The sequence below is a fragment of the Ornithodoros turicata genome, chromosome 3 (genome assembly GCF_037126465.1).
Source record: "Ornithodoros turicata isolate Travis chromosome 3, ASM3712646v1, whole genome shotgun sequence".
NCBI lineage: Eukaryota > Metazoa > Arthropoda > Arachnida > Ixodida > Argasidae > Ornithodoros > Ornithodoros turicata.
The window spans coordinates 10,845,350-10,873,053 of record NC_088203.1 but is presented as its reverse complement, the minus strand read 5'-3'; the positions used below and the strand labels follow the sequence as shown (position 1 = coordinate 10,873,053).

At 44.8% G+C, this 27,704-nt stretch overlaps 4 protein-coding genes across 8 annotated transcripts in view; 2 read left to right on the top strand and 2 right to left on the bottom strand.

Moving 5' to 3' along the window:
* Window positions 1-345: 345 nt before the first annotated feature.
* LOC135388058 (adenosine 3'-phospho 5'-phosphosulfate transporter 2-like) lies at window positions 346-5,227 on the top strand. Of its 4 annotated transcripts, XM_064617356.1 has the most exons (9): window positions 346-530; window positions 641-746; window positions 1,038-1,159; window positions 1,986-2,140; window positions 2,249-2,356; window positions 2,796-2,893; window positions 3,263-3,355; window positions 3,429-3,610; window positions 4,895-5,227. In XM_064617356.1, exons 1-9 carry the CDS (start codon window positions 484-486, stop codon window positions 5,007-5,009), a joined length of 1,026 nt encoding a protein of 341 aa, XP_064473426.1. In that variant the 5' UTR covers window positions 346-483; the 3' UTR covers window positions 5,010-5,227. The 4 variants fall into 4 exon arrangements, with proteins under 4 accessions (XP_064473426.1, XP_064473425.1, XP_064473428.1 ...); XM_064617355.1 differs by having other exon boundaries at window positions 346-746; XM_064617358.1 differs by lacking the exon at window positions 1,986-2,140 and having other exon boundaries at window positions 350-530.
* Window positions 4,915-6,100, bottom strand: LOC135388059 (transmembrane protein 14C-like). The gene is made up of 5 exons (XM_064617359.1): window positions 5,926-6,100; window positions 5,757-5,858; window positions 5,598-5,685; window positions 5,098-5,160; window positions 4,915-5,031 (listed from the first exon to the last, which is right to left on the bottom strand). The coding sequence occupies exons 1-5, from the start codon at window positions 6,005-6,007 to the stop codon at window positions 4,998-5,000; spliced, it is 369 nt and encodes a 122-aa protein (XP_064473429.1). The 5' UTR covers window positions 6,008-6,100; the 3' UTR covers window positions 4,915-4,997.
* Window positions 6,101-6,925: 825 nt separating this feature from the next.
* On the bottom strand, window positions 6,926-10,276 carry LOC135389897 (nuclear inhibitor of protein phosphatase 1-like). The gene is made up of 7 exons (XM_064619949.1): window positions 10,204-10,276; window positions 9,828-9,888; window positions 9,565-9,718; window positions 9,297-9,505; window positions 9,099-9,237; window positions 8,923-8,987; window positions 6,926-7,569 (listed from the first exon to the last, which is right to left on the bottom strand). Exons 1-7 carry the CDS (start codon window positions 10,230-10,232, stop codon window positions 7,243-7,245), a joined length of 984 nt encoding a protein of 327 aa, XP_064476019.1. The 5' UTR covers window positions 10,233-10,276; the 3' UTR covers window positions 6,926-7,242.
* Window positions 10,277-10,661: 385 nt separating this feature from the next.
* The window catches only part of LOC135388057 (macoilin-1-like), a 29,348-nt gene continuing 12,305 nt past the window's right edge, over window positions 10,662-27,704 (top strand). Inside the window, exons 1-8 of one of the 2 annotated variants that reach the window (XM_064617353.1) lie at window positions 10,662-10,855; window positions 11,694-11,717; window positions 14,988-15,129; window positions 16,336-16,462; window positions 17,891-18,020; window positions 18,218-18,284; window positions 19,322-19,427; window positions 21,182-21,623. In XM_064617353.1, the coding sequence (XP_064473423.1) occupies window positions 10,776-10,855; window positions 11,694-11,717; window positions 14,988-15,129; window positions 16,336-16,462; window positions 17,891-18,020; window positions 18,218-18,284; window positions 19,322-19,427; window positions 21,182-21,623 (1,118 nt within the window). In that variant the 5' untranslated portion in view covers window positions 10,662-10,775. The remainder of the gene's footprint in view (window positions 10,856-11,693; window positions 11,718-14,987; window positions 15,130-16,335; window positions 16,463-17,890; window positions 18,021-18,217; window positions 18,285-19,321; window positions 19,428-21,181; window positions 21,624-27,704) is intronic. The other variant, XM_064617354.1, reaches the window with a different exon arrangement.

Here is a 27,704-nt window from a genome sequence, read left to right as displayed (position 1 = left end):
TTCAATGCGCGGCCCTAGGAACACCAAGGACATGCCCACTGGAAACAGCGCTTGGTTTTGTTGGTTGCGAGATTGCGGGAAGACCCTGATGTCTTAACAATCAAGGCACCGGTCAAGGCTATGGGCCACCAAGAGCAAACAGCTGCAAAGGAAAGACAGAAGTGCCGGAACAAACACATTAGGGCGCACACGAGCAATTAAAAATTTTAACGAAACGGAGACAAGGAATCCTCAAATCTCACCACGCGACAACAGCGCCACAACATCTGAACGGGCAATTTTGAAAGCACCGGAAGTTGATCTTGGATCTTCAAATACATCGGGCGAAAAAGAACATCCGGGGATAATAAATACGAGTGCACATCAGAAAGGACGAAGAAACATTTAGGATCTCCAATCTACCGGCATATCCGCACTTTCGTGCTGGATCCTCGTTACAAAGAAGCCCACCAGGGGTGCCACTACAATCCATTCATCCAATGCATGAATGTCTTCTGCTTCAGTTTCCACACCGGTGCTGGCGTTGGAAGGTGTGTGCACTTAGTATGATACAAAAATTGCTTTCTGATCGTGGTGACGCACATGAACATTCACGATCAGAATTGTCCAAAGAACGGGCGTCCTCTCATGTTACATCTAGGGTCGTATTCTGCGTCCTCGACATTGGCCAGTTCTCTCAATGCGCGCAAGTTGTATTGTGCACGCTGGGCGTGTTCGTGCTCTTCGTTGTATACGGATACGTACAGGTAAGCACCCCTGTTTGCCATAGTTGCGAGTTTCATCTGACAGACTTGCAGAAACTGTGTCTGAGAAGGGCGATTCTTCACCGCTCTGTAGGCTCCACTTTGGCACTTGTCACGTAACGGCGCATATCTTCGAACACGTTAAATTTTAGAGAAGTCGGGAATAATTGTAAAAGTTGAGGGACAAGACACCATACACCTTGTTATCACGAATCATGGAATGCCCCCGATGGCACCAACGCCCAACTTGCATCTTGTAACATGTTGATGAGACGTGTCATGCTTTATTTTCAGGAGCTCATATTCCAGCTGGATGGCTTCAAGCCTTTCGGATTCTATCTTACACTCATCCAATTTTGTGCCTACGCTTTTCTATCTCACGTCGAGCGCATCGTTCGGGGTGACACCACTCGCAAGTATGCTCTCCACCTGCATGATTAGCTGTGTCACAGCATCTGCGCGTGCCATGATTGCTGCATGGTGCGCGCCCCGTATAAAGCTTCCACTAACACAGCTGAATGCTGAGCACAGCTGAACAAAAACAGCTGTCCTCGTGGCTTTTGAGGACACTGTGGCAAACTAGGTAGCAGAACTGCAAACTGTAGCAGAACTAGGTTCTCCAGATGGGTGTTATACCATCTGCTTCTGAGCACGGCCCAATTGCACAGGAGTGTTATATCATCCCCAGCAGCAGTGCAGCAGTTGACTGTCCTAGTAATGCAATGGATCGTGCACATTGACACACCATTTTGTATTTGCGGATCCAGGATTTTTCTGAGGGGTAGGGTGGGGGTACTACCTTGGACTGCATGCTATTACACCACCAAGGTCAATTGAAACTCTATGTAGCAACTGAAATTGAGGAGGGGGGGGAGGTCAGGACATCCGGACCCCTCCCCCTAAATCCGCCCATGCATCAAGGGGACATCGACAAAAGCAGTAATGCTTATCTGCAGGTGAAATGCGGGTATCCGCTGAGGCGCATGGTTTTATTCGCAGCTTATTGGCGCAGATTTCAAGTCGTTCCATTTCCATCCGCAAAGCGGGATGTTGTAGCGATCCGCAGATACAAACACACCAGTGTATACCTCAAACCATGACTAATAATAATACCTGTAGTAATGACTAATAATGACTAGTAACCAAAGCTTGGACCCCAGGGCTTGTCTACGCTGCCCTAACCGCTCTGGGTATTTACTAACTAACCGTTACTAACAGTGGCCTTTTTTTTTTAATTTCCAGAGCCCCTTTCAAAGTGCACTTGATTCTGTCATTACTCAGTATTGGAACCATGGGATTCTCAAATGCATCATTGGGTTACCTTAACTACCCTACGCAAGTGGTGTTCAAGTGTTGCAAACTAATTCCGGTTCTTCTGGGTGGTATTCTTATTCAAGGTTGCTAACCTTTCCTCTCTACTAATCAGATTGCTTTGTGAACGGGCACAAATCGGGTGTGTCAGTGTGAAAGTCCCGCTTGCATCAGAGTCTCACGTTTTCTTACAGGAAAAAAATATGGTGCCCTCGATTTTCTAGCAGCTGTCTGCATGAGCACAGGGTTGGCAGCTTTCGTTTTGGCTGACAGTCAGATCTCGCCATCGTTTTCGATCCTGGGTAAGAATGGGGAACTGCATGTGATGCGAAAAAGAAAAAGTGTGTCTTCGTGGCGTGATTAATGTTCAATCTCGTAGCAGAAACAAAATTTAAATATAGGATGCACATAGTATGTACAGGTTGGGACAAAAAAAGTTTACGGAACACGCGAGCGACATACTTTTTCTTCGGTGCGACACCCTAGCGGCTGCCGGAAGGGGGGGGTGTTCACCGTTTCAGTGGAGTGGAAGGGTGCACTGTTAGTGACACACAGTGTTTAGTTCCGGTGTCGCTTGGGTGTGTCTGGGAAGTGCAAGCTACCGCTGTGTGTCGCTAACAGGGCACCCTTCCACACCTCTGAAACAGTGGACTCACCCGCTTCCGGCAGCCGCTAGGGTTACAGTTACTTGGTTACCACAAGGCGACACATGACATTAATACTTTTTTCCTGCACGTGTAGGCGTGTGCCTAATTTCATTTGCACTACTAATGGATGCGTGCATAGGAAACGTGCAAGAGAAAGCAATGAAGTCTTATTCTGCATCTGATGTTGAGATTGTGAGTAATTCTTGCTTTTACATAATTTGTAATTGCATTTTGCAATTGTAATTTGTAATTGCATTCTCATGAGGGCAGATGGGGATGACGACACCTTCACCTTGCAGCTGAGGAAAATTTTCTGAAAAAAGGTCGGGGTGAAGAAATTCTTTTAAAACAATCTGAAGCAAGGAGAAATCCCTGGTGGCAAAATTGATACACCCATGTTAGTTAACAAATCATACTTTTTAATTAGGGATGGAGATTCGGAGGGGGGGGGGGGTCCGCTGCAAAAATAAGGAAAAACTTAAGAAACGAAGGTAGCGAGGGCATTTTCCCACCTCGAAAAACATTCCATCACGTCACTGACGCTCTTACTACTTCATTCAGATATTCTTCTCCTATTCGTTCGGAGCCGTATGGTTGCTAACGAGCCTTCTAGTCTCTGGACAACTGTCCTGTGCAGTGAACTTTTGTCATGAGGTAAACCACGACTTCCGTAGTGTTTTAGCGTGGCATTAACTCAAGGGCGCACTTGCGCGATTCACGATTCCAGCACCCTGTGGAAACATACGGCTACGGCTTGGTGTACTCTCTGACGGGGTACTTTGGGGTCCAGCTCGTCCTGACGCTGGTCCACATAGCTGGTGCATTTGTTGCCGCCGTCATAACGACGGGGAGGAAAGTTGTGACGGTCACGCTGTCGTTTGTGCTGTTCAGCAAGCCTTTTTCTATTCAGTAAGTTTGCGATTTACGATTGTTACGTTCAGCAGTTTAACCAGAATCGCGACGGGCACTGCGTCATTATTGCAGTTACGTTAAAGGTACTGTAAAGCGGCACTGATCAAATGTCATTTAGTGTGGCTATTCGATAGTCCAAGCCACCAGGACAAAAACTGTGCAAGTTTCATTCCAATCGACGAAACAATTAATTAGAAAATTATAATTAAAGATTACGGGCAACACTGTACTAGGTATTCGAAATGAATCCGTACTCCTGCCGCATACGGGGGCCAACCACATTGCATGCGTATAACACTGGGCCCGACATAACAATCCACCATAAAATCCGCCCCTGCAATCCACACAACGATCCACATCTGAGGATAGACGGATAAGCGAACTGAAATGAAATGCTGAGCCGTTGAAAAAAATGTGTCAGACGTTCAAGAAGCCAGACAGCGTCGGGACTTGTTTGTTCACAGAGGTTCACAGAGAGAGTTTGTTCGTTCGAAAGGGGCCGCGAACAGAAGGAGCGCGCAGGCGCAGCAGAGAAGTAGGGAGAGCCCCCATCGAAGAGCGGCCAGCACTGGGTTACTTCGCAAAAACAGGGGTTAACAGGTTAAACTGTTAACAGGGGTTTCAGAATGCATAGGTAAACAGGAAAACTAATAATATGGTTACTAAAGTTCCGATGTCATATTGTGTAATACCAATTTTCAGTGTTGCCCGCTGTACAGGGGGTTGTTTGACGCCAGGCGTCGCACCGCTCCACTATGCCGCATCTTTCATGGCAAATTAAAAACATTTATAGCGCGTTGTCGGTCGTGTGGTTATGCATATGGCATTTAGAAGCAACAAAGTCTCTAGACACATCACCAGCATATCATGCTTGTCTACTGCTTTACAGCTGCCACAACTTTAAAGGTACTTACCTTTAAAGTTGTGGCAGCTTTATGTATCATTACCAACACATGTCTAAGGCTGAAATAACAGTGGCCCTCTACCGGTAGGGGGCGCACACAAACATTTAGGGGCGTAGATGAAGGGGGGGGGTTCGGATAAACCACCGGTGACGTTCTATACAGGTTTAACTTTGGTAGTGTCCATTTCATGTAACTTCAATATGACTGTGCACAGAAATCGTCTTAGACTTGAAATGCCTACCACTTTGATTTAACTTTGTCGGCATTCATGCACCTAGCTCATGAACTTTAGGCCCCCATTAGCTTTTAGAATATCTCGCGAATACACTTAGCAGATCTGGATGCGACTGACAAATTGACGTTTCTCTTTCATCAGTTACGTGTGGTCTGGACTGCTTGTGCTCTTGGGTGTTTATCTGCACTCTATACACAAAATGCACTCCAAGAAAAAGCCCGTGCTGGCTTCCACGAAGGGATCTTCAAACGTGTAGCCGCACTTCATCCACGCTCCTCCTGCCAAAGAACATTTAGTCATGTTTCTGAAAAAGTGTTTATTTTTGTGAAAGAAACATCGTTTACTGTTTGACGGGTCCACCAGATGGGCCGTACGCACGACAGAGTATTCTGCAACACATGGCAATGCTGAAAAAAAATGACATATTTTTACAATGTACAACTATGTATAGAAATATATTTACTATTATACTTATACTATACTATTACATTTACTGTTTATATCTATATATCTGCCATTTCACATGCTGTGAACAGTACGGTTGGAACGCATGGTAATAGAAATCTTGGCAATAAGACTACCCCTGATGCATGACGTTTGTAACAACTAGTGGGAACAGAATGGTTGAAATGTTGACCGACAGGAATAAACCGAATCTCTCAATGCGATGTGTGGAAACAATGCCCATCTTTTCCTGGTCAACTCTGTGCATGTCCAGTGTGGGCATCTAAGAAATCAGTGATCAACTACAATAAATCACGTGCCAATTTTGCTGCCTTCTTTCGGTTGGGCTTTGACTTCTGTACATTGCATTGAAGAATTGCCACGGAATCCCATATCTTACCTCAAGACCGCTACCAATCCAGCGGGCATGAGTTTGGACGTCTTTATATACCTGTAGCCCATAAGTCCCGAAAGCAACGCCGACACAGCTGAAAGTTTCACCCAAACAGAATGAATGAACAAGCAACGACAGCACGCGCTTAGTGCGGGTGTAGCTCACCGATTGATAGGAGAAATTTCTTTGGATCGAGAGATGTCTGATAAGCCCCGATTAGAGCAAGGCCGCCGAAAAGGACTCCAGCCAGCAGGGACATCATGCTTCCTTGAAAGCAATATGCCATAGCGTTTTATGTCACGCGTTGGTGGAATGGCGATTATCGCGATGTTACCTGCTTTGACGTAGCCCATAATTCCTCCCAGAACGACAGCAAGGGCATATCCGAATGACCAGTAATCCGTGTCCATGTTCATCGAGGCGAAATAGGAAATTTTGAAACGAGAATTAGGAGTGCTCACTGATTTTGATTAGCGATCACCACGCCCCCTCCATATGTAAACAAAGAACTGCGCATGTTGTTGCCAGACGACTATTCGCTGATGGTCCACGTTTAGCAGTTAAATTTTTCGCACTTTTCATCGTTTCGTAGAGAAGAAATCTGCTTGAATACAAATTCCGGTCTAGGAAATTTTGTTCTTTTTTGTTTTTTAAATACAACAACAACATCCGTTCTGCATGCCACGCTTATAACGATATGCGGATACAGCGATGACGCGCCAAGAACCCCAAGAACGATGTATGTGGATTCATGACCGTCGGTTTGCCAACCGTGTTGAACGGAGCATAATGGAGAGGAGGCTTCTATAGTGAAGTGACTGAACAAACAATAATTTCAACTGTATTCAGGGTTTGATGCCTGTTTCAGGGTTAAACTTTGTTTGATGAGCCAAAAGATAGCTAAAGCAATCCTGTTGCTAAGAGTTCCTTCACAGATTAAGTTTATAAAGCAACTCTCACGAGTAATGCTTTCTCATGAAAGGTTGCTCAGGTGTGTTGGGCAATTTGCCCCTCCTATACCAGATATCCACCGCCCCTCAAAAGCTGGTGGTGATGATGATGATGATTTGATTTTTCTGGCGCAAAAGCAACAAGGACCATAGAGTGCCAAGACTGTTGTTCAAAAGCTGGTGGTGCTGTTGTCTTATAGGGAGGGGGGGTCACCCATATCTGCTGCTTTTATTGCATTTTTTGCCTTTCTGGGCAGTATCTTGGGGATGCTTGCAAGATTATTGGGGGAGTGCTGGGAAAATCCCTGCTCAAATGTATCCTCAAAGATGCAGCTGTATATACACACGCTATGAACAATCTGTACAAAAAAAAGTATGATACACTTAATGTGAAATTGTAATTTATTACAGTGAAATGAAGTCTACATGTGGCACCATTTTGTTTCCAGCAACTTACTATTTCATTTACTTTCTTTGTCGGTACCTTTGCCAGCCACTCTCACAGATCGCTGGTATAGCCAGCACTCAATGCATGTCATGCTTTTATGGAGTAATGTACACGATGGAGAATAGTGTATAGTGGCGCAAAACAACAAGAACATTTTGAACGTCTGCTGACAAAAAAAAAAAAGTAAAGAAAAGAAACAGGTTAAAATAGTACACATAATCACTGCACATGGCACACGTCCCTTTTCGTCCCTTCACATGAGCAGCGAGGGTGCTGGTTTCTTTCCCGGCCAGGCTTCTTTCGCGTATTTCTTTTTCCTCGGCTCGGGCGGAAGGTTCGACTCTATGGAGGGCACCGGGTGAATGACGGGTACTGGGTCCGGAATCGTAGGAACGGCGGACTCGATATCCGGAGCGGGATTGGGCAGGTGCAGTCCGAGCTTGGAGGACAGCGTGGAAGAGAAGATGGTACCCAGGTGAGACACGTGGCCCGAGTCGGGTTTCGTGTGTTGGTGCAAGCTGTTGGACTTCTGTTCTCTGAAGAGGCTGTCCAGCGGATCGCTGTTGTCCAGTCGGGATTTCTGGGGGACGAATGGGTGAAGTTCAAGTGCCTTTCCTTTTGCCCATGATCAGTAAATATTTAAAGGATCCCAGAAAGTCATCCAAAAGATTTTCTGTTTCTGACCAGTTACGAAAGGATGTAACTTGACGTGACAACTAACATAGAAAAAAATTATCTGTACGCAGTATTTTTCTCAGAATGAAACGCCCCCGAACGTCAAAGTGCGCGTTCCCGCTCGACTCGCTCTGCAGGCCGAAACGAGGAGGAGGAGGATTGTGATGTCATCACGGTTACAGGAGTCACCACGTTCCAATCGGGGCCGGCGCTTTTCACAGTTTTTTTTTCTTTTTCGTTTCTGCTCCCAGTTCTCTCTCTGTGTAGCAGACGACGCTTCTCCAAACAAGCAAACCAGTTATCGGGGTGTACCGTGATGACGTCAAAGCGACTCTGGTTGCGATTTTCAAAATCGAGTTCCGAGATATTTATGCGTCTGTCGAGTGAATCACTTCGCATGGTGTATTTTACCAGTCAGGTTAACGGCTTGTTTTGAAAAAATGGTCGTGACTGAAGCGCTTTCTGTGCTCCTTTAAAGGAGGATAAGTGACCCCAAAAATATTTTTGATTTTTTGCTGTGGCGCGTTCTGCAATGAATAAAATGAGCTCCCGCGAAAGAGCGATGAGCGCAGGTGACCTACAGAACCGTTTCTACATCACGCGAGAATCGTCTCTGTCATCCGCGGCTGCTTTCTCAGATTGTTTTTAGAAATTCGATGGCGCAGTGACAATACACCACAGAGCAAAAATATTTTGCACAGTGACTGCTGGTGGACAGCTTTACAGATGAGGCAGGGTTTCAAGCCATGTTAGACGTCACTTTTGTGCTTCTCTAAGAGCCATACCCATATAAAAAAAAGATGTCTTCCAACTTATCGAATATCGGAACGTGATGTTGAGCGCTGCTGATCAGACTGCTGAAGCAATCAAACTTAGATACATTTTTCTTGGATATGATGGTCTGGGTAGCCAATGAGAGGCAGTCTCCTGTTTACAATGCGGTCCAGTACCCTGTAAACATGGACACTTTCTTTTCTTCTTGCATAGCTTCGTGAAAAGCATTTTGACTTAACAGCTTTGAAACTGCGTACATTGATGCATAGCCAATGTATCGAACGAGGGCCATTTTTGTGAACAAGAAAATATTAGACTGTACAGCCGTAGTGGACACTTTGGGCACATTTCATCTTGCATGTGTCTGTGCTTTGCAGATAGTTCATAAAGAGTGGTGTTTAATGGTGTTTGTGCACTTTCCCCTACTGTCCACATTGTTCTCAGCCCTCATACTTTTCAGAAATATAACGTTGAGAGGAATTACCTTACGAGGAACAACAGCCGTATGGACGAGGTTACGAAACCTGCCTATGGATGGATCAACGTCCTCTGAAATAAATACATAATGCAAACCAATTTCAAAATGATACGTAACGAAATGGTTCTACAAATATTCAGGGCACACTTGTAAGGACAATCCTCATTATCTGTCAACAGTACCTGGGTTGATTATGTCTTCTTCTTCGTTGAATTTGACGCTGAGATTTTTTTGTTTCCTATTCGGTGGCTTCAACTCTTCATCCGGTATTCCGAGCATCGTTATCCGTCGATTGTGCGCCGTGTTGTACTCTGTGAGGTTCTGAAAAGACACGGTTTTCTTTAGCTGCAGTCGCACGACCTCCTCTCCGACCATCTTACGTCCAACTCCGTTTCCGTTTCGGGCAGCCCGAGGAGTCCCCCCTCTCCATCCTCCCCCACTTTGTCGTCGTCTCCTCTGGAGATCTTTTGCGGACGCTCTCGGATGACGTAAGACCGGGTGGACGCTCCGAAGTGGAAGATGCTGTCAATTGGTAGCTGCGTCGGCTTGCGGGATTCCAATCGGATCGTGCCAATGAAGGTTCCATGAGCTGCAGGATGACCGCACATTTGAAGAAAACGGTGTGTTGTACGCGTCGGAGAAACTTACTGCTCCCCAGGTCCACTAGGAATGCCCGCTGGAGATGTTTGTGATAGACAAGAGCTGAGTGTACACGTGAACAGGACTGGTGATCGATGACAAAGTCGTTCAAGTCGGGGTTGCGACCAAACAAGTAGCATTTCTTTTCATCTATCATGAGCTTCTGCAAAGGAAATGATGCTGTCGTAAACGTGATAAGTCGCCGTGGAACTCTGATGACTAACTAAGATCTGGAACAATATTCTCTTTATTTTTCCATAAAAATGGCATACCTGAATCATTTTTTCGCCCTTCATAACGTCCAGATGTAGCCCAACAGGCGGCTTGCCTGCCCTGCAGGAAAAAAAAGAAGTGCAGTAGGATTGCAAGGATCGCCTTTAACAAGAGAATCGTTACATAAAAACACAGCAAACTAGCGGTTCTGTGACAGCGTGAGCTACGGATTACTAGGTAAAATATGAAAGGACAGAGCGACACATCACAGATCAGTACTGGAAATGAGATGCGCTCTTTTGTAGTATTTGATGCTCTTTTATGAATCAAGTGATATATTATGACGGTTGATCACCAAATTCACTTTGAAAACAAAGTACACAGTTGTGAGGACTGTAAATACAGAGTTATAAGAGAATTTTATTGTCCGTTTACCAAGAAGGCACTTCGTAGTGATTCGCCATGTTGGTTTACGCGTATTGTTGCCAGCAGGTTTTTTGGTACCGGCTACGGTGTCTAACCGGTCGATCATATTCTAAATTACATACAAAATAGTAATGCTTTGCTCGGCACCACAATCATTCGAAAACACAGTTTGTTCCTAGAATAAACAATTATGTCACCAAAATAATTTCATCCTCAAAACGTCAAAACCGTGCGCTACAGTGCGCTATGTTTCCCGCTTGACGCGCAACTATGCTTCTGCTCCACGTAAATGTTCCACGAGAAGCATTTGCTTGCATTTACCCTATCATTACCTTACCTACAATAATCAGAACCTATATTGCAACACTTCAACGATTTTATAACGGCACTCTGCAGGCTAATTACAATACGACGTCATTATGACGTAGGAAAGCATGCGCAATGGGGGTGTGTTGTGGGAGAACGAAAACAAATAAAACAAAATAAAAAATACTGAAACGGTGTGGTACATCTCCTGTTTTCGTACATATTTCTCTGTGCCAGAGGATATCTAATAGTGAACTGTGCTGGTATACAGAAATATGAAGAGACGAAATGCCGAGTGTGGGAAAATCAGACGGCCTGGTAAACGAGCTAAAATAACAGACGGCATTTACGGCAGGTAAGAACCATTGTCGCAATATAAGCCTAATGGCGGTGCAAATATGGCGCGTTTTCCACATATACAGACGCCGTGGTACCCTTCACCTTTCTCATTAGCGCGAAAAGCTTGCAGCTGTTTTGAAACACAATCAAACAGACGACGCGTAGCTGCTCAGTACTGTGCATCAGCGGGGTCAATAAACCGAAACCAACCGCAGCGTCCTTATCTGGCCATTGCGTGCTTCCGCACACGCCGTGCAAAGTTTGTTTATGGAGTTTTTTCACAACGTCACGGAATTACGTATTGCAATACTGTTGATCTTGTACAGAAATGAATGCCTCGCTTGTTTTGACACGCATGAGGAAGCTAGTGACCGCATGCTCGTGTCATTTTCAATGGGCGCGAAAAGTGTTCAGCTGATGTGAACTTCGGGTAGCGTTCCCGGTTTCTAGCTTTGCGACTATCGGATTCTTGCGTGTTGCTTATTTGCCGTTGAGTCCAGCAGCTGCCCCATATGAGGTATTGCACAACTGAGCTCGCGTGAGCGTCCAAACGTGATATGTAAACAGAGAAACGTGTTTGCAGGGCGCAGGAAGTTCACGTTGCCCGCCTATGCCTTTCGCGCCGGCCAATATCGCACTGTTTTGGCTGCTTTGCGAATGACCTTTTCTGCCATAACACCGCTTCACCGTGTGTTTTTATGCTCCAATAAAGAGTCATGTTACGTATTGACCTTCAGCATGTGCAGAAATGTTAACGCTGGTAATGTGTTATGTATTGTCCTTGTGATGTTGGCAGTGTTGTTGGTTGTGTCATTCGATGCGTTCTCGGCATATAATCATCTGTTTGCGCACAGCTCAACCATCGTTATCAGAAAGTCGTAAGTATACCAATGACCTCAATCTGACATCTCTATCTTATCCAAGAATAGACAATATCGGTTGGTGTGTAGTTTTCGCACCCACTCGCTGTGTTGCATCACAGAAGCGTTCTGTGTGTTGTGTTGCTATTTTTAGCTTTCCAGCATGTCAAGACGACACAGCACGCAGATCAAGTGAAAGTGTCTTCATATGTAATAAGGAGCAAGGTGTTAGTGACAGGTTTATGGAAAGAGAGTGTACTTGCGCATATTCCACGCATAGACAGTGCACAGTGGAGGGAAGGGATGCATTGCAGCTCCAAAAATTTTGTGCTTGTAGCGAGGAGCTGTGATACCTGGCCCCCAAAAAAACCCGCATCAAAATAAACCAAATTATTTTTAAAACTTCACGCTGCAGTGCACTTTTAGTGCAGTATCTTCATGCAAATTTACTCGTGGCGGTAGTAATTGCCCTTGAACTGCATGGTTCTGAAACGGTGTGCTTCTATAACTCTATTGCTCTTAAACTATATGTTGCATGAAAGGAGCTGCCTCCAGCTGTTTCGCTGCAATAAACAAGTCCCCGGAGTGGGATGCCCCATCTTGTAGGTCAGCAGCTGTGCCGTCGGTATATTGCAGGGCGATACACGTGCACAGCCTTTCCATCTACAGCGATAGTAAATTGATGCGTGCTGACGGCAGACGTTGCGAGGGTAGCAATTATGCCTTCTCGTACATTAGTAATCATACATCGTTAGAGTAGGTGGCTGTGGGGAGAGAAGTCTCAGATAGGTCAATTAGAAGAAACATCTCGTGAAGAGAAAAAATAGGACCGTAATTGGCAGCAGGGAATGTGGTATAACGTAGTGGTTTTGCATGAGTAATGCTATAATATTATTATTATAACACCTGCTCAGATGCAGGTGATGCTAGAGGTGTCATATGATCACGTCAAAGGTCAATGCTGATGCTTGTTTATTTGTAAATCCGTTTGTGGTGACTTTCTTTTAATTTTTTGTGTGTCGTATGCTCTTTTTTGTGCATATTGTGAACAGGCACATACAGGGTGGTCCACCAACCATGATAGAAATCCATAGTAAATAACTAGGGTTCCACGTTTTCTGTTGTAATCTGAAAAACAGCGAAAAACATACGCCGGGTAAATTTTCCCTTATCCGGTTTTAATAGAAAAACACTGACTACAGAAGGACGTTCCAGGAACAGTGACAGAGATGCACATGCCCAGCAAGTTGTTGATGCAGACCAGAAAACCATACAGAAGTACGATGGTTGTGAAAAATGTCCGTTTTCTGTCTCGTTAGCCATAAAACGCCAGCACTGCAAACAACGCCATGTTGAATGAGCGTCTTGCGGAAATTACGTTCTGATTTCTATTCGCCGATAACTGTCGGGTAAACTATGTACACGCCAGGAAAAAGATCGAAAAATGCAGATTTCGTGAAAATCAATAAACACCGAAAAACATACGCCGAATCTGCTCAAAAATGAGAACCGAAAACGCGGAACTCTATAAATAACGTAGTCGATGGAGAGACATGCGGTCAAGGGGGATTTTTTTCTGCCAGGAACATTTGCCACATATTTTTACCATTTTTATTTTATTTCAATCGATAGAAATTTAATTTCTTGAATTGAACTCCGAAATTTCCCCAGTGAACCTAACGTTTTCTTTGCGGAAATGCGTTCCTCGTGGTCATCTTACTCACTATAGCACCTGATAAGACACACGTACAGACAACGACGCTAACTGAAATAAATTTGCCAAAAATCTGTGGTAATGAGTTCTTGGCTCCGCCTCTTTTTTGTCGGCTCCAGTTTGAGCGCCAAAATGTGACGCAAGGAGGTTATATTGACACGCCATACGAGAGGGAGAGAGAGAGGGTTAGAATCCCAACTCACAGAGCAGACACCTGCAGTGAGTGCAGGAATCAGTAGAGCTGTCTTATCAGAAACAAGGTCACTTGACATTTTGACAGGCAGGGAAGGAAATCAATTTTTGGCACTCAAACTGGAGCCGACAAAAAAGAGGCGGAGCCAAGGACTCATTTCCGTGGATTTTTGGCAAATTTATTCCAGCAATTACCGATGCGTTACGTGTCTTACCAGGTGCTGTAGTGAGTAAAATGACCACGAGGAACGCATTTCCACAAAGAAAACGTTAGGTTGACTTGGGAAATTTCGAAGTTCAATTTAAGAAGTTAAATTTCAATCAATTGAAATGAAATAAAAATGGTGAAAACATGTGGCAAATGTTCCTGGCAGAAAAAAAATCCTTCGAGCGCACGCCTCTCCATTGTTTACGTTATTTACTGTGAATTTCTATCATGGTTGGTGGACCACCCTGTATGTGTGATATACAGGGTGTATCATGTAAAGTGTCAATAAATTTTATTTAAAGGGAGCAATAAAAGAAAAAATGACCGTTACTTTTCTGCTACTTGAGTTACAACTTTTGATACTTTTGGTGGAACTATCTAACTATCTATCTAACTATTTTGGTGATACTATCAGTGATACCTTTGATGTAGCACCTGCTTGTAACTCAAGTAGCAGAGAAGTAGTGGTCGTTTTACTTTTATTGCTCTCTTCAAATAAAATTTATTGACACATTACGTGAGACACCCTGTATGCAGTTACGTAGGGGTTACACATTGTGAGACTGTACATTTGAAACGGTGTAGGTGCAACTTTTCGTAAAGCAGTTAACAGTAATTGACAACAGTTGAGACTTCGTGTTGTGTCTGTCCTTTCGTGTTCCCTAGTCTCGGGGTTTTACATTATGCATGAGTGATTTTCTTGTGCTGCTGTACTGGTAACCTTTCTGTGAATAATTTAGGCATACCCCCCCCCCCCCCCCTTTACTGTGTAAGTAGTAATTCTCGTGAAGACTTAATTTTCGTGAATTTCACGAATACTATTCTTCCGCGAAATTAAGGTCCCGCGAAGTTAGTGACACCATGAAGAACTCTGCGGCGCAGGATCAACCTGCCGCAAAATTGAGGTCCCATGAAACATTCCCCGGTCGTGCCTCCATTTGAATTTGTGAATTATTAAGACAAGCGAAATTAACCACTTGTACAGTATCCAAATCGTTGATGAGGACAGCATCAACAATGAGGGATAGCATTGTTGAGGAGCGTCGGGACATCCCCGTAATTTTTGCTCCTATATTATGTTATCTCTTTGAATTTGTGTCACTCGTAACAAGCAAACCCTTGCTCAGTATTGCTGCAGGTAATTTTGTGATCGTGAAACATTTCTGCTTGCCAGCACATTCATCTACTTGAAGTTCTTGCTGGTATGGGCACTGGTGCTACTAGCCGACTTCATTCTGGAGCTGCGCTTCGAGTACCTCTGGCCATTCTGGCTTCTTCTACGGAGCGTATATGACTCCTTCAAATACCAAGGATTGGTAAGGGTCACTATACGTGACATGCAGTCCTTGTGTCGTCATTGTTTTCATCATTTCTAGGGCTGTGCGAACATTGGGGTTCTTCGAATACCAAAATGAATAACTGTGTATCTGATTCGAAATTCTGAATCAAATATTGATTTCTCTAGTTGAATTTCAAGTGGAAATAATGTCTCGAATGCATTCGAATGATTCTGACGTGCAGCATGTGCTGTGTAAGTGTTACGTTCGGTTATGTAGGTGTTGGCTTCATGTTGATTCCTGTTATGGAGGGTGTTCCCCATAAATCCCCTGGCTGAATAATTCGCAAACAGGTGGCGCCACCGAAGAACATTTTTTCTGATAAAGATCCTTGAGACATCAGCCAAGATCCGAGCAGTGAGCAACTCATTTGCATATGCTCATTAATTAAATAAAAATCCTGACTTTTACATTTACATTTACATTACTTCGGACGCTTTCGGAACCTGTACTCTACGTGTCAGGACCCTCGGCAAAACATATTCCAGGACAAAACTCGCTTGAACACTTAGTGATTTTTTCGAGCAATGAATTGGTTCCAGTTTACATATTTCTTGCGTGGAGTAACGTAATAATGGGCTCTCTTGCTCAACTATCTGGCACTAGATTATGTGTTCATCCGCATCCGTTCAACCGCTCGAGGGCTCCGATAGGCTTGCGTGTAAGTGTTATCGTGAAAGTACGTTTGTTGTTGGACCTTCTACAAGTAATTCGAGTGTTTGTGTGTCCAAAAGTTTGCACAGCTTGTTCGTATATTTTTGTCTGTCCCTGAAATCAGTCTATAGTTTAGTTGTGTCAAGCCTCTTTTTCTTTGCTGAGCTCTAAGCTTTACAATTGGCAAACCCTTTCAAGTGCAACAGAGGTAATATGGGACAGTGATTTTAGCTAATCATGTCTCCCAACAGTACATAGCAGAATTGTGTCCCATATGCAGAGTTGGCAAAAAACTCTTGCGCGTTTCTGCTACTATAGTCTAGCGTATTTTGTCATATTCGCATATTTTGTTCCGTACCTTTCTTGCTTGGTTTCCTTTACACTTTTTGGTGTTTAATATGGCAATCTCTTATTGCTGCTGTGAATCTGTGCCTATCTTAAACACTTTCATGACTGCCCTACTGTGCCTAACAATCCTACCAAAGTAATGCTGCAGTGGAGTATCTGGTAACATACTTGAATCTTTTTCAGGCATTTTCAGTGTTTTTCGTGTTCATCGCCCTCACATCAGACATGATTTGCTTCCTCTTCATACCGGTTCATTGGCTGTTTTTTGCGGCTAGCACATACGTGTGGGTGCAGTACGTCTGGCATACAGGTATTAACTTCGGCACGTGTCAGAACTTTATTGATTGAATGGTTGACCCAGTGATGTCCTGTGCTCGTATCGCTTCATGTGTTAGTGTACATTCCTCCTCGGGCTGTGGAAATAGTGCATATTTTGGACACAAATGATTGAACTGCTATGCAATTTAATTGAGGCAGCATACGTAACGGGCATATTTTCGTTACCATGCACCCTGAAGTAGCCGTTAAGCAGCAGGGGGTGCTGAGACAGCTGTACACCCGCAGGTCCGTGAGAGCTGTTCCGTTACCGAAAATAGTCACGAAAAGGAAATTGAAAGTCTGGTGTTGGAAACGGACACAGAAATACTTGGATACAAGGAACATGAATGGAAGTTACTCGTCCCCAAGTATTTCTGTTTCCGTTTCTGACACCAGACTTTCAATTTCGTTTTTGTGATTATTTTTGGTAACGGAACAGCTCTTACGGGCCTGCGGGTGTACACAACTTTGAGCTGTCTCAGCACTCCCTCCTGCCTAAGGGGCTGCTTTAGGGTGCATAGTACGTATACACCACATAAGTAATTTTGCTTCTTTAAAACTGTAAATTCAAAGAAAAGATTTAAAGAAAAATCTGTAGAGAGACATCTTCATCCTGTATTGTGCCCCGTGAACACCTAAGAATTAAGTGGACGAGAACGGAACCTCATTACTTCTCTTGCTTGATGCATTTCTGCAACTGCACATATTAGAAATCTGTAACAATGCATTTATTACATTGAGTCGCATTCGAAATAACAATAATATCTGTATTCAAAATGTGAGCTATTTGTACATCCCTTATCTTCGTTTCTTCTTAAAATGGCTGCCGGTCATGCAGACTATGCAGCGTCTGAAAATTTTGCTTTGTCTGCAAAATGTAATTCTCCCTTCGCTCCAAATTTTAACGTGCCTTGTACCGTGATACAGGATTGTTCTCGAGACTTCATCCTGACATGTTTGGTTCAGTGATTGTGTGTGCATCATGTCTGATAAAGTCAGATAGCTACTAATAATGTCCAGTGTGATACGGTAATGAGGCCGAAGATGATGCCACCACTGCTGAACCGGCAACCATTCAACAGTGCGTGGAGAAACGAAGCAGACGACGGCTCTTCTTGCCCTATCCCTGTCACGACGTTCGCGGCAGCGTCGAGAATTCGGACTTGCACGCAAAACTTATTAGTGTTGGTCCCCAAATTTTGGACCACGTTCTTGCAGAGCCATCATGTACAGGTTTTCCCGGCGATTTTAATCCAAGTGCCAGCTAAATTAATCCACGTGCCATGCAAACTTTATGGGGCATGGATTAATTTAGCTGGCACTTGGATTAAAATCACTGGGAAAACCTGTAGAAGCATCGCAAACCATATCCTGTGGACCTTAACGTCTAATGGGGGGCAACCCTGTGCGTCTTTTGCAGAAAGGGGGATATGCCTCCCCACCATTTCACTGTGGCTCCTGTTTGTATATATAGAGGCATCAGTGAGGCTCAAAGAAATAAAGAATATGCCCTTTCATTTAGACCTCTGCAGACCCTTTGCGGCACATTGGTAGGTGCTTCTCTTTCTTGCCCTCTCGAGTGATTGTACCCGCTGCCCCCTTCCGAGGGGTTCATTATATTTGCCTTCTCTCATTTTTCTGCTTGTGTGTCAAGAAACGATTGTCGCATGTAAGAGCCAGAGAGAGAGAGAGCTCTGTGAAATGGAACTGTGCGCATAAACTTGTGTCCTCTGTTTGTGTCTTTCAGCATAGGTTACCCTGTGGTCACATTGGGCTTTGGTTTCAAAAGCTACATTGGTTACAGGATGAGGCTTGTGAGTATGAGAATTAAAAGTAATTGTGGCTGTAAAGTAAGCTGTAAAGTAAGATTGTAAAGTAAGCTGGGTGTCTTTGGCGCTGGAGAATATGCGGGGCAGTGTTTTCAGTGAAACAGTCTAAAGAATACTAGTTTAGATGTTGGCACGAAATTTTTGCAGCAGTGTTCTGTCACAAAGGAACATTTGTTACAGCGACTTTCTTACTTTGATTAGGTAATGGACGTTTTAATTAACCCACATTATATCTAGTACCTGACTGTAAGGTGGGCGCTTATTTACGCTTCCACTAAATGCTGATAAAGTGCAGGCTAAAATGTGATAGTATGTAGAATGTGATAAATATGAGCAGGGGCGGCACAACGTCCTGAACCCAGGGGGACCCCAGATCCCAACCAGCAGCCCCACTTCCGTCCCCCGCCGCCACCGCCAATTCGTGCCCGAGTCCCAAAAATTCGGGGTTTTATTCAGGAAAAGGGTTTACGGCATTTTATTTGCACGCGGCACCTGAGATAACACTTTGACGCCTCTCCTCCGCGGGAATTTTGCGCCCCTTTCACAAATTCAGGGGTCTACAGGTACATGGGAGTACTGATGTTCTGAGGCTGGAACAACATAGAAGGGACAAATACATACAAGGCCTCAGTTTGCCTAAGAAATTATCAATGAAAGATGAAAGTCACTGAAAAGGTTAGCCAGCTGTAAGAGTCGAACCCACATCTTCTGGGTTTCGCCGTTTGCTGGATTGCCGATTGCCTGGATCTTCTGGAAGTCGATGAGAAGGCGTGTTAGCTTAGCTCAATTGGTAGAGCCCTGGACCGGCAATCCAGAAGATGTGGGTTCGACTCCTACAGCTGGCTAACCTTTTCAGTGACTTTCATCTTTCATCGTCTACAGGTACCCCGGTAAAGCCCTGTCTTGTTGAAAGGTGATCCCAGTTCCTGAATGCTGTATTCTGCACTTCATTGTGTGCCTCGCATTAAAGTGGGGTGGAAATAAATCTTGTTTGTTTGTTTGTTTTGCTTCTCTGCCTGCAGAGAAAACAGAAAGAAGTGGCCAAAGAAAACGACTTTTACCAGCACCTCTTACAGCAGGCTTTACCTCCTGAGCCGCCAAGCAGCACAACGAGTGCTTCCGACAAAGGTACCGGCCCTGCTAACATTCCCTCCCCTGGAAGTTCGCAAAAAAGTACAGGAAATTCACAATGTAAACATAGAGATGAGGAGATTCACACAAGGCAGGCTCCGTGGATCATGTTGACTAACTCTCAATGCGGTTCATCCCACTAATGCAGTCTACCATACACAACACAGAGGAACCCTTCTCTCACGATATATTACGCTGGGTAAGAATGCTCACAAGTTTGGAGCAGAACGTCATCGAACGAGCACAACACCGCAAAAAATATTTCACCACGAGGTATTCGAAATTATTCGAATTGGGCCTTCTCTGATTATTCGAATTCGATTCGGCTTCTGAATCAATTATTCGGATTCGATTCGCCTTCTGAAGAAATTATTCGGATTGTTGCTATTCGCACAGCTCTAGTTCTTAGGGGTGAGAGGGAAATCTGGAATACTCCCAACATCCATCGTCTGCTCTTGTCATGTATCCCACCGCATAACAGTCAGCTCGGCCACTGTTTCGTGTGGGTTCTTTCGATACTGTGGTCGGTGGTCCAGGAGTAGAGCTGTGCGAATAGCAAACTTTCCATTGCGAATAGTTTACGAATTTGTGGTTCGAACGAAGTTCGCTTTCACTGGGGATCGAATCCGAATACTGGTTTCTTCAGACGGCGAATCGAATTTGACTAATCAGATAAGGCCCAATTCGAATAATTTCGAATACTTCGTGGTGAAATATTTTTTGGTGTTGTGCTCGTTCAGTGATGTTCTGCTCCAAACTTATGGGCCTTTTCACCAAGCGTAACATACCGTGAGAGAAGGGTCCCTCCGTGTTGTGTATGGTAGACTGCATTAGTGGGGTGAACAGCATTGAGAGTTGGTCAACATGTTCCATGCAGCCTGCTTTGTGTGCATCTCCTCATTTGTATGTTTACATTGTGAATTTCCTGTACTTTTTTAGAAACTGCGCATATTTCCATCTGTTACTGAGCATAACTCTGAAAGTTGGGAGTACATTTCCTGGAACATGCAGTGCCCAAAGTACAGTGCTGACCATGAGCTCGCAAAATGTGTAGACTATAGTGACAGAAAATTGTAAACAGTGTAAAGCGGGCTTCACCTAACACTCGAGTGTAACGAGGTGAAGCCGATTTGCAAAATGGAGGCACACACCAAAAAAACAATGGCGGTAACGTGAAGTGGGCTTCACCTAACTCTTGGATGTAATGAGGCGAAGCCCACTTGCAGAATCGTGATAACGATACCTCGCTTCAGTACTATTCGAAAAACTTTCGAAAATTTCTAATATGCACTGACAATAAGTTGCGAATAGCATACAGATATTCATTTCATGTTAGAAATTTCGAATATTTTCACAGCTCTATCCAGGAGGAATAAAATGACACCATAGTTTCAAAATCGACTGAAACAGATGTGATAGTTCCTTTAAATGTAATCAAATTAATCGAAAAGTCGACTTGCTTGAAGTCAAGTTTCTCAATTTCAAATAGCATTTACTGTCTGTTTTTCACTTCATTTGTGCTGTTCTCTTATGATGTGCCTTCTGCAAACACTTGTGTGCGTTTGTTGCGTCAGGAGGCAATGTAAAAAATTCTACCTTAACGCAGTGAAGATTAACCCCGTATGGCAACTGTGTATTCCAGTAATATCTTGCTAGTTGATCCAATCATGTCGCGAGACTCTGTGCCGTCGGCATAGTACATCACGTGTCCGCACTTGCGAAACGGTGACATACGTCCTCCCCTTTTTCAGCACTGTGTAAAATGAGCGAAGAAACTCCTCCGAGCAACGGAACGTGCGGCGGACGCAAGGCGACCGCGAAGCTCTACGCCGAGGCGGACGCCAAGAATAACGTGACCGTCGCCGCGGCACTCATGGACAAACACGAGTTTCAGTGCGTGGAATCTCCGACGCCTCGCCGATTGTCGAGCGTGAACGACTTTGACGCGACGGAAGAAGTGCACGACAAGACTGCTTTCAAAGTGAACGGCGTGTGCAGTTCACCGACGTCGCGGTCGCCCTCCGTTGCCAAGTGGAACGGCAAGGAGGTGACCGCGGCCAATGGAACCATCAGTTCAGGGGGGGGCGGCGGCAACAAGAAGACGGGAAGTGGCCGCAACATCAATAACAACAATAATTGTGCGACGGCCAACAACCTGGCCGTCAGTCATCCCAAGGATGATCATTATCAACGGTGAGTACCAGTGCCAGCAAAAGTGCAGTTAAGTGTGGATCGTCCTCGGCGTAGGTTACCTGCCTCCAGGCGCACACACACTGACCACACCATGCTTATTGTTAGAGCCTGAAGTTTTAGGGTTTTACCCGATTCTTCCCCGAATTGAAGGTTGCCCATTTAGGGTGAAACCCGATTTTTTACCCGGCAAACTGCCCTCACTGGGACATCTGTAGGAAGGCACTAACTTAATTGTTTGGCAGCAAATGCAGCTACATCACCGTTTGTACCAAACCACTACAGTTAGTCTGAGTAGCTGAGCCCGAGCTCTCCTCGAATTTAGCACACTGGAAGGTTTTCCACACGAATTTGCATGAATTTAGTGCGCACGTTTATTTACCCGGTTTTTACCCCCCGAATTTCGAAAAAAATATTTCCCGAAAACTTCAGGCTCTATTTATCGTGCAATGTGTATCTTGAAGCGTGCAGACATGTGTAAATCGTGGAGATCGTCGGGGGTGCCTGAACTTCACGGGGAAGAGGGAGAACCCCACCACTCCGTACCTTGTAAAAGAGACGAGCGCATTATTTACATCGGGAAGGGAGACGGACTGAGGCGTCGGTGTTAGGATGGTGAGAGCCACCTCTCAAGAAACCTTGCTTCGGGTTTAGGTTACACCGGCTCTCGTTCGAGGACGTTCTTACGAAGGGCGCAGGTGCAACCCGCCAACATAGCCAACAACATTGACTAGCATGTTGTTACAAAAACTCTGATCTTTGCCGCACATGTTAAACAACTATGGTGTAAGCAGTAAGAGGCACGCTGCAACTTAAAAACAACGTCCACAGACGCATGTTGAAGATGGTCATGCACATGTTAAACAACTATGGTGTAAGCAGTAAGAGGCACGTTGCATCTTAAAAACAACGTCCACAGACGCATGTTGAAGATGGTCATGCCGCAGTTCATTGTACAGAAATTTGTTAAAGAACTTACCATGCTGGGATATAAACACAACAGAAATATACGGTGGACTTTCGTTAATTCGAACTCGAGGGGGGGGGGATATTTGTTCAAATAAAGCGGAGTTCGAATAACGGGAGATGCTCTCCTGGAAGGGGGTTTGGGCATAGGGAGCATGTGCGGACGCGTTGCGGCGCAATTCGAGTCGTGTTATACGTTTGCAGTACCAGTGTCACTTTAAGAGGCATTTATACCGGACTAATTCAAATCATTACTGCTGCCGAACTCCGCCACGAACACCATTACGTCCCCGACGCCCAACCGATGTTACGGTGGAGAAAACTGCCAGAGCGTCGTGGCCGTTACGACTTTGAAGGAAGTACAGGACTTATGTGTTCACGAAAATTCACTTACAGAAATTATGAAGCAAGTTGGAGTTGAAAGCAGCCAGTAATTGGCTCTCAGTTTGGATGCAAGTTCGAGCCCTGTGTCCGCATTTTCCTCAGAAGAAAAAATACCGCACTGTCATATCGAGCGCCGATGCTACATTAGATGCACTTGGTAAAGGCACTAGTTCGCTGCTTGGGTCATTCGAATTACTGGGAGTTTCTCCCCATTTAAATACGTACGGCTTAGAAGGGACCCAGACGAGAGCCTGAAGTGTGAGGAGGTTCGAATTAAGCGATTTCGAATTAACGAGATCCTACTGTAGTAAGAAACGAGGCAAGTTGGCTTATGCTGAAATGTTTGTCAAGCCTAGTTACAAAGAAACATTGTACGGTAGAAATTCACAATTTAATGGAATAGTTCACATTCCCTGTCGAGGCCACACTTGGGAACAATGCGTTTGCCTCCTCTAGAAAGAGAGTTGAACTGGTATCTCGATACAACGAAAGAAAAGCTCCCAAGACAGCATTTACTCCATCCCTAACACATGCATGAAGGCCAAAGAAACAAGCAAAGGGTGCAAGCACGTACACATACTATTTTTGAGTTGCTTATAAGCGCGGACCCCATAACAAGCGACACGCTGCAGAATTTGTCGCTGTCGCATCTGCTCATGGGCGCGACTTTCCGGTCCACTTGAGCAGCGACATTTCGTCGCCGAGAAATGATGTTTTTGGTGAAGCAATGCCTATTTTATTCGAGCAAAGTTGTAAATTGACATAAATATATCAAAAATAGCATTTCATTCGTCAAAACGTGGAGAACTTGTAACGAAGGCGCCACGTAATTTTCCCTGAAACGCAGCGGCGCTGCGGATTGCAGTTCCCAACGCCCCGCCCACTTCTTCGTCCGCTACTTTTGTTGGTTGCCCCCCTCCACCCTTTCCCTTGCCCACGCGTTCAGTTCTTGTTTCACGCCTACCAATTCTAGCTGGTTTTGTCCAACAACGGGCAACGAACGCGGCGACATGCTACAAATATCTACTGGGAGTAGATGAAGAAATATTCAGCCGTGACAAAGCAATTTTTTGACGCTCGTGTGGCGGCAGTGACGTCGATTTTGTCGCTTCTAGCGTGTGTCTGCCGGGTGTCGCTTGTTATGGGATTCGGGCTTTGTTCCGTCTCTCTTCAACCGTTCTTTGTCGGCAAGGCAAAATATCACTGCCCGGTCGCAACCAATAGGACCGCCGATTTGTGAAGTGCCGTTTCTGGCGCAAGCGCGAGTGATGCACACAACCTACGCTGCAGCTTGGTTGTTCGTATCATTCATAGTGGCCCAGAAAAGCGTTTGTACTGCTCATCTTGAAACATAGCACGTTACGTACAGGGCACCACCCACGGCGAGACTCTAAAAAAATTTTTGTGACCATGTAATTGGGATTCTACCGCATATACACATTTACGTTGCTTGCCTCCTCACAACTTGCGGTGTAAATCTTTTCAAATTTCATCAGTTTGGATGCGGTGAAAGAAATCGCGATACTCGTAAATTTTGTAAAACGGTAAGACCCCGTTAATTTGGATCTCGCGGGGGACTCACAAAAATGTCCGAATGTTGAGTTATTGGCCACATAAAAAGGGCGTATTTGCCATTATGAAGACACCTTTAATTTAAGAAAAACTGTGATTAATATAGCAGTTTTTCTTTTGAGAGCTCATTTGCGCCGTTAGAAGTTCCCGGAGCTCGAACGTCGTCCACATCTTCATCCGCAAGAGACCACAGGAATGGCTGTTGTCCTCTTCGGCAGTCGTGCACCCCATTGCAGACAAAGTCCTGCGATCGCGTAATACCTCTGTCAGACGGGCACATATACGGCCTTAACGGTCACGGCTGTAAATGCATACTGTCATTAACTTCCTACCAGACGGTCAGCAATAAGGCCTTTGCGACAAAACTGACGTAGAAGGGCAACGGCGTTCCCGCAAGACAGTCTACGGCATTCCATCGAAACTGCCCAAGCCTCGTTACCAAGCACACCATAAACAGGATTTAGCACATTTAATTCAATTCAAAATAAAATGCTTTTTACCCGACGTAATGTTATCTTTTTTTTTTGTGTGTGTTTTTCTAGCGTTTTTGCACTTTGCTTCGCTTTTATCCCATCTGTACAAGTGTTACGTTTGTAGGCACACCCTCGAACCACTGCACGCGGCATCGCACCGTGTCGTCTGCATCCAAAAAGTCGGACGCCACTCAAAAAAATGTCCAAAGCACTTAAAAGCAAATATAGTTTGCTGTTGTCTTTTGAAAATACCAACAAAACGTTGTTTTCGTGTACTTTCAGTAAGAAAAAGTGTGATTTCACTACATTACATTCAACGTTCACAGACTTGTTTATCGACGTGGACATCATCGACAAAATGCCTTCACGGATACCGTCTGGCAGCTCCCAGAGCTTAGGGCCGTATGTAACTTACGGCCATTTCTTAATGCCTTAATTTTAAGGGCTGTATGTGCCCGTCTGACAGAGGTATAAAACTGCAATGAAGAAAGCAGTTTGCGTTTTTTTTTTTCGAAGTCGCTATGGCAGCTTGGTGTGCAGTGCCGAAACGAGAGTGTGAGACACGTGGTTGCTTCGCAGATGCTTGAAGGGAGAGAGACGACGTCACAGCGCTGATAACCATAGCGAGTACACCTGTTCGTGGTTGTAGAGTGGCGCCACACTTTGCCTTCTTTGCCCGTGTGATCGTTTGGGGGTTCGGGCGTACGCTGTTTACGGAGGTTCGCCACAATGTTGTGCCGTCCAAATTATGTGGTGGGCGCGCAACTGCTTCCGAATAAACGAGTGTTACTTACCATAGACTTATGTAGGCATCTGTCAGGACCGCACGAGTAGTCGGAATTTCTTAATTAATGGGGGGTCGAATTATCGAGGTTTAGCTGTAGTAGATTGCCTCGAGTCATCTTTAGGTTTCAGACTAGTATTCATCAGTTTTCAGGAGATTTGATTTGGCCTTTAGTAGCATAGGCAATGGTATTATAATGCAATTATTCCAATGTTAAAAAAAAAGTTTACGCCTTTGTCGACTGGTACCTCATGTGCCGCAATCGGCTGCACCAATTGTAAAACATGGAACAGATAGAAATGAGAACAAAATCAGTGGACATAATGTCGGCAGTATAAATGAAAGCAATACACACTTTTCCTGGAGCACGTTTCGCTGAGGCATTCTGTAGTCAGTAGAAAAGCGAACTTAGGACGACATTGTTCCTTTCTCTCACCCTTGTTAAAAATAATCTTGGCACTGAATGAACTGGTCAAATCTTTTTCTGACATTGAGTGTATGTTACGGAAATGGTTCAGTACATCGGGGAATGCTCTCTCTGATGAGAGTGCAGTGTAAACAACCTGTAAAGTTGAGCTTCTTCTTTTACTAGGGTACTTTTATAGGGTTGCACAGGCATAGAATTATGTCATCACGTTGTGCTCAATTGACCTCAGGTATTGTATTTAGCATGCTTTCCGAGGCTGGACCCCCTCCTCAGAAAAATCCTGGATCTGCCTCTAAATTTACATATTACAAAGACACCAAATTTTGTTCAGTGCTTGTCATTTGCTCAGTATGGCTCAGTAACTTTAGTGCAGTATATATGGTTTAGACATGCTTTGGAGCTGACGTGAGAGGTTTCATAGTGTACGTCACAGTCTTAGTGGGCGTTGTGTGGAAAAAATGGCCACCGACAAGGGGGAGTACCATGGAACACTCGCAAAACTGTGACGCTGCCTTAATGGATCAGTAGCAATGGTGCCTTTGTCTACGGACCTTTTCCCACATGCACGTCATGTCCTAGTGGCTGTCCAGTGAACCATGTTCGGCGCGCGCCAAAACAAATCCACGTGGGTGGTACAAACGTCCAAAACCAGTCCAGACCGTGAATGATGAGCTCACGCCGTTCGTGCAATCTCCCCATTGGTCCCTGCTTCTGTCGTCCCCATACCGGGCCATCTTGTGAAGACAAAGATAACCCTCTCTGGCACCTAAAAGTCACATGCATGCACATAGGCCGTTGTAAAAAAAGGTCAATTAAAGCATCTTGCTAGTTTATGTCTGGAGAGCACTGCAATATCATTCTCATGAACATTTGTGTAACATATGGGTAGGGAGTGACTTTTTCGGGTTAAACCCGATTCCGCCCGGTTATTCCCCCCCCGCCGAACTGACCTCCGACCAATTCAAGTTAAACCCGATTTCTCCCCGAATTCTAGTCACTATGACATCCTCAAGTGACGTTTCCACTGAAGACGAACAAAGGTCGCCACGTGTAACACATGTAAGAACGGGTCACTTACGTTCCCAGCAATACACCCATGTGTGTCAACACTGTCCATGCCTTCGGGGATTACCGCTGGTAGGTCACGATTCCGCAAAGAAACAAAAAACAGAGATTAGGGAAGGACTTAATAGACAAGAGGAGAAACAAAAACACCAGATAACACCTGAAGGCGCAATTATCGCCCGATTTCTCCCCGAATTACATATTTAAAAATAGCGCCCGATTTTTACCCCCCCCCCCTCCCCCCCGAATCTGAGAAAGGCATTTAACCCGAAAAAGTCACTCCCTACATATGGGGCATGCAGGACGCTTTGCATCACACAACATTTTATTCACAGTTCAGTGGTAGTCTTTTTTTTTTTTTGTTTTTTTTCTTTCTTTCTTTCGGCATCAGTATTATGTTTCTGTGTGTGCAC